General features: G+C 40.0%; 1 protein-coding gene across 1 annotated transcript; it reads right to left on the bottom strand.

Moving 5' to 3' along the window:
- Positions 1-549: 549 nt before the first annotated feature.
- On the bottom strand, positions 550-6499 carry LOC121005673 (keratin, type I cytoskeletal 42-like). The gene is made up of 7 exons (XM_040438448.1): positions 6266-6499; positions 6068-6150; positions 4595-4751; positions 4345-4506; positions 3371-3496; positions 2812-3032; positions 550-625 (listed from the first exon to the last, which is right to left on the bottom strand). Exons 1-7 carry the CDS (start codon positions 6434-6436, stop codon positions 550-552), a joined length of 996 nt encoding a protein of 331 aa, XP_040294382.1. The 5' UTR covers positions 6437-6499.
- Positions 6500-9120: the final 2621 nt, after the last annotated feature.

Below are 9120 nucleotides of genomic sequence, written 5' to 3'. Positions count from 1 at the left end.
TCAGAGTTAAAAGTTTATTGGAAACAATTAAATAAATACAGAAGCAGAATATAATGAAGAATGACAATACAGTCCAAGAGCCATCATTATTTGTAATATATTTGTCCAACAGAGTCCATGAATGATTCTAGATCTCTGGCATCTGTGGGATCAAATTGCAATGGTTTTTGATAGTGGGTTACAACATTTTCTCAAGGGAAGGAAAGTATTTTCCAAGTCTTTAGTTAATTATTAATGGATACATGCCAAATATTTTATATTATATTAAGGGATTACTATAAAATAGGAATCCACTGTGCTCACCTGTAATATTAATCCAGTTTATTGTAAACAAACGTTTATGGTAAAATTAGGGTAAGTGATTAGTACAAGCCTATGGCCGTTTCATGTCCTCTGGCACTTTCTCAAGGCCTTGAGAAAGTATTAGTGGACCGTAAGCCAGTGCTAATTGCTGTCTTACCCCACTGTACCATGTACTATAGCCAACAATAAACTGGAATAATATTACAGGTGAGTGCTGTGGATTCCTTTTTTATAGTTTCTACTGCTCTATGTTGGTGGGAGCCTCCCTACTCCATTAACTGACGGCTTAGTGATGCTGACTGTATATTCTTTTGTAGACATACTAAGGCGTTATTTCTATATGAACATTTATGGTATATCCATGTCCATAAATGCCTGATAGGTTTGGCTCCCACCTCTGGGACCCACATCTATCTAAATAATAGGGCTCCATCTCACGCCATGGGGAACATAGCCGGTCGCATGTATGCAAGGCGCTCTCCACTCACTTTTATGGGAGTCCTAAAAATAGCCAAGAAAGCATGCTAAGTTATTTTAAAGTGCAATCTGACACACCACGGTAAAGAGCAGGAGAAGTCATGCAGACTCTGGTAGAAATGAATGGAGAGAGTCGTGAATGTGTGGCCACCTCTCCATTCCTAGCGGCTAAAGACTGTGCCTCGTTCTTGAAATAACTTTGTGTCTGGATGGGATCCGCACCTATTGGACGTTGATTACATGTCTTGTGAACATGCCCTAACTGTGCACATGGGAATAGCTCCTTAATGTAAGTTCCACTAGTTTTTAAGCATACATATCTGTAGGGCTTTGAAATAGAGCACCTATAGTATATAGGGATGTAAGCTACGCCAATCAAGGACTTGGATAAGCATTATGGGATCTTATTTTGAACTAACTAAACTTTCTGTTAAACCTTCTGTTCAATATCCTGGCTCAAGAAGAAGAAGTGATAACACTCCTTCTCCTAACTGAAACCAGCAGAAGACATCTGTAGGAGTCAAAGCCAAATGTTTTACCCACAAACCATTTGAACAAAAACACTTACTGCATACTTCCAATAACTAATGCAGAGAAAATATAAGAAATATTATAGATTATATATATTTAGCTTTTTTATGTTTCATTCTTATTTGCTCCAGTGTGGATCTGATGCAATTAGCAATCGGGTTCATGGCCATGCTCAGCAGTGTGGTGGACCATTTTGTGGTGAAATCCTGAAAATACAAAATAGGTCAGGGCAGGATTATTTTAAAATATGTATTGCCATGGTCATATGATAAATCTATTGATTTAGGCTGTTATATCTGATAGGATATAGTGTATGATGTTAGAAGGTATTACAAAATGAGAACATGCTTAGTGTATTTGCAGACTCTCAGTGTGTCAAGAAGCCAAGAGCTACACAAATTCCAATTTCATGGTCAGGCTAATGGAAGACAGTGAATGCTTTGAAACTGTTGCATTAGTTCATCAACTTACCATGTTTTCCACTTGACATGTGATGGTCGGAAACACTGCAAAGTAAATCAGAACATTAATCTTGCCACTGTGCAACAAATTCGAACCCTACCATCAAATCAACCATAAGCTGCTGCTGCTGATGATAACATACCTTCACAAATAAATTTTAGCTGACGAGTAATGTAAAGGCCGGTGTTTAAAGAGGACATGTCACCACTCCTGACTTTTTTTTAGTAAATGCTGTAATCTCATTCCTATGAAACAGCAAATCTGGGGTATTTTTTCTTATAAATCTGCATTGTGCCTTCCTCTGTTATTCATCCTGAATTTTATTTTTTTATAAATTTACAGCTGGGTATTACCATCCACCTTGCAAAACTTCTGGGACTCCATCGATCATGAGGACGGGGACCCCATGACATACGGGGACCCCTGAAATGAATGGATTGCAAATCAGTCATGAGTGCTTCTGCTCAATTCACCTATATGGGAATGCCAGAGGCTTGTACTTGGTTATCTCCACTAGTCCCAAAGAGATGAATGAAGCAACAGTGCTCATGCCCAATCTTCACTAATTTTTGGAGAACAAATTGTATTTTTTTAAATTAATTTTTTAAAATATTTTTATGCACTTATTTTAGTTTGCATTGTCTTCTAAAACACTGCAATACTTCTATATTGTGGTGTATTATGTCTGTCAACATAATTCTGACAGTTATCCTATCAGGAGCTGCCTTCGGCAGACCTGAGGCCCATAGTTAGGACACAGCAAACAAAAAAACACTCCAGAAATGTCCATTTGTCTTAGTAAAGCATATGGGCAAAATTTGTCCTAAATGCTTATAACCAATACCATCAACTGTGCCATCAAATATATTCCAAGCTATTTAACTACAGATTACTGTATATATTTGTATAGTGCAAAACCATAATTTATTCTGTTCTCATCTAAATTCCTAATATTTACAAAGAATGTGTCAAGTTAAAAAAATCAGAAGAAAATCAACTACTATAGTGAGTGACATCAGTATCATTTAATGTACATACTGAATATCATGGCCGTCCAGCAGACGTTTGTAAGTAGCAATCTCCATCTCCAGGTGGGTCTTCTGGTCCATAAGGATTTTGTATTCGTGGTTCTGACGCTCTAGATCAGATCTGATTTGTCCCAGTTGAGACTCCACACTGTTGATCATGGACTGTAATTGGGCAATTTGGGAGCCAAAAGTAGCTTGAGTCTCTGCCAAAGTGCATTCCAGGGCTGATGTCTAATAAAGACAGTAAAACAAGCATGATAGTAGTCATACATTTGTTAAAGGCCACCCTCCATTCACTGCTATGGGAGGCGTTCCAAACATAGCCAAGTACCAAATATTGACGACAGTCTCATAGCGGTGAATGAAGAGGCGGCTGTGCATGCGTGGTGCGCTCACCATTCTTCACTAAGGGACTTCCAAAAATAGCTGAGTGCTAGCAATGTCTGAGATGGGTATAACCCTTTAATGTTTATTTTCATTTGACATGAAGGCCTAAAATATCAAATTTTTTGTTGGTAATGAACTCAAGAGATTAACTCAAATTAAAGAAATCTATAATCTGTCCTCACCATGCTCAGTTGGCTCTGCAGTTCAATCTCCAGGGTCTGGACAGTGCGTTTCAGCTCAATAACCTCGGTTTGAACAGATTGAAGTTGCTCGGAACCTGAAGCCACTTGATGGTTCAACTCTTCACTCTTTAAGTACAAACAGTGTAAATGAATAGTACATCATTTTTAATGTAATTTACTGCATGACAACTAGAGATGAGCGAATTTCATATTTTGAAATTTGCTTGCGCTTCGTTTGGTGGTAAAAGCAGAATTGCGTTATGGATTCCGTTACCACGGACCAAAACGTAATTCTATGACGGATTGTATAATGGAATGCCTTTAAAAGCATTAATTCTATTATGATAGAATAAATAACGGAATGCCTCTAAAGGCATCATAGAATTGCGCTATGGTCTGTGGTAACGGAATCCATAATGCAATTCTGCTTTTACCACCAAACAAAGCGCAAATAAATTTCATAATATGAAATTCGCTCATCCCTAATGACAACTGAAGTGGCATTTCTTACAGTTTTTGATTTACTGTATTTTTATACTTTGAGGGTATTATTTGTATCAATGGATGGAACTTCATGGTCATTGGATACGAAGTGAATGTGAAATGTGAAACGTATATTAAACAATAATTAAACTTTTGTAGGTTCACAAGCATTTCCTGGGTAGCCAATGTTTAGCTACAGGAGGTACACAGATAGGAGTCTCCTAAAGGCTGATATGATTCTTCACAATGAGTGACGGTGAGATAGTTATAACACTGTTATGCATTTTTAGACTTTCTAAAATTATTTAAAGGGTTTTCCAATTTGTACAACCCCTTTTCACATTTGCTTCCTAGAGTCAGGCTGATCATGGGAAGTCACACTGTTAAGAAATCCAAGATCACATGTTAGCACCCATGGAGCTACAAGGCAGATCTTCTTATCAGTCATTATTGCCCATAACACCCCTATAAAAATTATAAAAGAACAGTACCCTTTGCCTAAACATATTCTCCGCATCTCTCAAGCTTCTCTCCATCAGATTCTCATATTCATCTCGGATTTCAGATAAGGCTCTATTCAGGTCAATAGATGGGGCAGCATTCATTTCAACATTAATTCTAGCTCCAAGCTGTGCACGAAGACAGTTTACCTCCTAGGGTATAAGACAAAGTTATACACAATTATAATAGTCTGCTAAGTCCATGAATATATGACTGACTAAAATTTAATGGATATAGTACCTCTTCGTGGTTTCTTTTCATCTCCTGTAATTCTTCCTGAAGGTTTTGAACTTGCATCTGGAGATCACAAATTTCTTGATTAAGTCCTTCCAGGACTCTACGTAGGGCATTCACATCGGCTTCAGCATTATTACGAATGCTGAGCTCCATTTCATACCTGTAGAGTACACAGCAGACATATTTACTGCAACTAACAGAATTGCCGAAGGGGAAAAGTGTTTGTTATAGAAAGTCTAAAACAAGAGCAGAAATGTGAAAAGAATACTCCAGGCAGTACTATCACGATTATGTTATGACTAGTGCATGGTTCAAAGCAGTGGGGTATGAGTTTTTCTTATACATATTTTCTCACTAACATAGAGATGACAAGAAATCCCAATAGTTGTAGCTCCCATACCCTCTCTTTGCGCTTATACTATATGTCGCAACTTCTTCTACAATTGCCCAGATTTACGAACGGTGCCAAAAATATGTGGTACAAATTGGCATCTAGGGTTTCTACACTTCTTTCCAATATACTCGGCAAGATAGCAGAGGTTAGCGGAAAGTGGACAGAGCTTCACTGGAAAGAAGCTGGTCCTAAGATGTACTATTTTATAGAAAAATTTCTGCGCATTTCTGGTGTCAAAATGTTTCTCAGAGTAGGGCTCCATTCACACGTCCGCAAATGGGTCCGCATCTGTTCCGCAATTTTGCGGACCGGGTGCGGACCCATTCATTTTCTATGGGGACGGAATGGATGCAGACAGCACACAGTGTGCTGTCAGCATCCGCATTTGCGGAGCGCGGCCCCGATCTTCAGGTCCGCAGCTCCACAAAAGATAGAACATGTCCTATTCTTGTCCGCAGCTTGCGGACAGGAATAGGCATTTCTATAGGGGTGCCGGGCGGGTGTGTTGCGGATCTTCAATTTGCGGGTCCGCAACACACCACGGACGTGTGAATGGAGCCTTAGGCTCCATTCACACATCCGCAAAATGGGTCCGCATCCGTTCCACAATTTTGCGGAACAGGTGTGGACCCATTCATTTTCAATGGGGCCGGAATGTGCTGTCCGCATCCGCATTTGCGGATCCGCATTTGCGGATCCGCACTTCCGCATCCGTGCTACCGTTTCTGCCAAAAAATAGATCATGTCCTATTTTCTATTATAGTGCCGGTGATGTGTGGTCTGCAAATTGCGAAATGCACATTGCCAGTGTCCGTGTTTTGTGGATCCGCAATTTGCGGATCAGCAAAACAATTACGGACGTGTGAATGTACCCTAAGCCAAACAATAGTTGGCATAGAGTCAGATGAAAGTGTTCATCCCTGCACCAGATTTATCATCCAGTCTGAGCCACTGTACTAAATTTGGTTCATGTCTTAACAGCCTATCTAAGCTTACAATTAATAAATCTGGGCCCTATTCTATCATTTTTTCCTGTAGAGATCATTTTATATGCATAAAAGTATAAAAATAGGGACACATACTTGTCACGGAAGTCGTCAGCAGCCAATCTGGCATTATCAATCTGCAGAATGATCCTTGCATTTTCCAGGTTAGCTCTTGCGATCTGTAAAATACATTGAAAATCTTGGGTTTATGTTTATATATTAATACAAGATAGAGGTATAATTGCAAATTTCAGTAATCTAGAAAATAATATTATAAAATATGTGCTACTTTACCTCGTTCTGGAGTTCGGAGATCACCCTGAAGTACTGACTAGAGTCAGGCAGTGAGCTTGGGGCATTATTGGCATACCACTCACAGATTTTGCGCTCAAGTTGGGCATTCTCCTGTTCAAGAGCGCTGACTTTGTCCAAGTAGGAAGATAAGCGCTCATTCAACATCTGCATGGTTTGTTTTTCATTAATACTGAGTAGACCATCATTCTTCCAACTACCGTGGCCTCCAGAACTGCTCAAATGACCATGGCCTCCATAATGGCTGCTAGAATGATGCTTGGAAAATGAACTAGGTTTACAGCTTGATCCAGTATGGTGACTTACAGATTTCAGGTGGCTTCCATGATGGGATATGTTTGAACCTCCATGATGAGAACCTCCATTATGGGACATATGAGTGCTTCCAAGATGCATTTTATGGGAGCTTCCATGATGGGCTGTATGAGAAGATGTCAGGTGAGATTTATGATGAGTTAACTGGGATCCTCCCATATGGTGGGACAAATGAGTGCTTCCAAGATGGGATTTGCCAGAGTGGTGGGACAAATGAGATCCTCTATGATGGAATCCTCCTGAGTTATGTGACAAATTAGTGCTTCCATGATGGGATCCTCCTGAGTGGTGGGATAAATGAGAGCTTCCATGGTGGAGCAAATTGGATCCTCCTTGCTTGGAGAAATGGGAACCTCCAAGATGGGATGAATGGGAACCTCCATGGTGAGACAGATGGGATCCTCCATGATGAGCTGTAGACACATGGCCGAACATTTTGGAAGAATGGCCACCTGTATGGCAGCTTCCCTTATGGCCTCTAAAAGAATAACTGTGGCTGATGGTAGGCTTCATGCTGGTGGACAAGAGAAAAGAGTGGAAAGGGAAAGAAGCTGAACTTTTTAGAACTACAAATGAAGTATAAAATTACTGTCACTGCTTTTCTATTATATACTGCACAGGAGGCGTTGCAGAAATCTGTATAATTTTAATGTGCTTTGTTGGTGTTAAGCATTATTGACTATTAATTCTTGGACTGATCAACTGGAACATATGTTTTTATCATGTTTATTACATTCAGAGTTGAAGGATGCTGTACATCACACATTTCCACACCCTTTCAAAGTATATCAACTCCTTGTTTATTTCTAGATGAAAGTATTGGTAAATTCAAAGTAGTGGTAACACCTGAGCAGTACATTTATAGCCAATGCTTTATATGACTGTTTATGAGCCATGAGTAAAGTAATACTGTCACTGTGATGCAGTTAGGTAAAAGAAATGCAATAAGTAATCATTTATCTGTTCTTATTTCCATGTTTTATATAAATATTTTCCATAATACCTAATATAAATCTATAACCAAGGACCAATGACCATATGACCATACTTTGGCCTTAAGAGAGTGGGAGACCCACCAGGTGTGCCCTATACCTTTTTCTATTGGGTGGTAAAACTAGTGGAATGCTCCCCTCTAAGTGGGACTGAGTGGGAAATGGTCCAATGCTCCAATATAAATGAAATCACATAAAAATGGACATCAACATAAATCTTAAAATACTGTACCAATGTGTATACACTATAAATAGTTCACTATATGTTTGTCAGCTCTATGCAAAAAATGAAAATAAAAATAAAAATAAAAGTATATTATTCGCAGGGTTAGTATAATTAGTCTCTTGTATCAAGGTAGTTGTCCTTAGTTAGTAAAAATAATTCTGTGCTCTGCAGTTAGAAGGATCAGTCATTCATCCCGAACAGGTACAGTAATAGACTTGATTATTCATCCCAGAGGCCACAATGCCCTGTGTTAGGGGTTTGTGTATGACAATGTCCTTGTCACAAATTCACCGCTGAGGTACGTTTTATAGGTTAAATATATACACCTTGCAGAGGTAGAATAAATATGTAGTTGTGGTAGAGTTTATCTAAGGGTGCAATTCCTGCATTAAGTTTCTTTTGTATTTCCCTTATTTCTGAAGAATAATGTGGCGTTCAGAAAATGGGGTAAGCCAGCGCACACATGACTTTGGTTCTCGTGCACAGTCAGACACTTGAGCGATATATCCCGGTCTATGACTGGCTGAGTGTAAGGATGCAAGCTATTCACTCACCCCCCAGCACTCCGATGAGTCAATAACTAGCACCATTACACTCAACTAGAGTTGAGCGAACACCTGGATGTTCGGGTTCGAGAAGTTCGGCCGAACTTCCCGGAAAAATATTCGGGTTCGGAATCCGAACCCGACCCGAACTTCGTCCCGAACCCGAACCCCATTGAAGTCAATGGGGACCCAAACTTTTCGGCACTAAAAAGGCTGTAAAACAGCCCGGGAAAGGGCTAGAGGGCTGCAAAAGGCAGCAAAATGTAGTTAAATCCCCTGCAAACAAATGTGGATAGGGAAATGAATTAAAATAAAAATAAAGTAAATAAAAATTAACCAATACCAATTGGAGAGAGGTCCCATAGCAGAGAATCAGGCTTCATGTCACCCACCACTGAAACAGGCCACTGTCAGATATTTAGACCCCGACACCCAGACAGAGGAGAAAGGTCCCATAGCAGAGAATCAGGCTTCATGTCATAGCAGAGAATCAGGCTTCAAGTCATAGCAGAGAATCAGGCTTCATGTCATAGCAGAGAATCAGGCTTCACGTCACCCAACACTGGAACAGGCCATTGTCAGATATTTAGGCCCCGGCACCCAGACAGAGGAGAGAGGTCCCATAGCAGAGAATCAGGCTTCATGTCATAGCAGAGAATCAGGCTTCATGTCACCCACCACTGGAACAGGCCATTGTCAGATATTTTTAGGCCCCGGCACCCAGACAGAGGAGAGAGGTCCCATAGCAGAGAATCAGGC

The sequence above is a fragment of the Bufo bufo genome, chromosome 6 (assembly GCF_905171765.1).
Source record: "Bufo bufo chromosome 6, aBufBuf1.1, whole genome shotgun sequence".
Taxonomy (NCBI): domain Eukaryota; kingdom Metazoa; phylum Chordata; class Amphibia; order Anura; family Bufonidae; genus Bufo; species Bufo bufo.
Note: the sequence above shows the minus strand (reverse complement) of the source record. Positions and strands in the feature narration are given on the sequence as shown.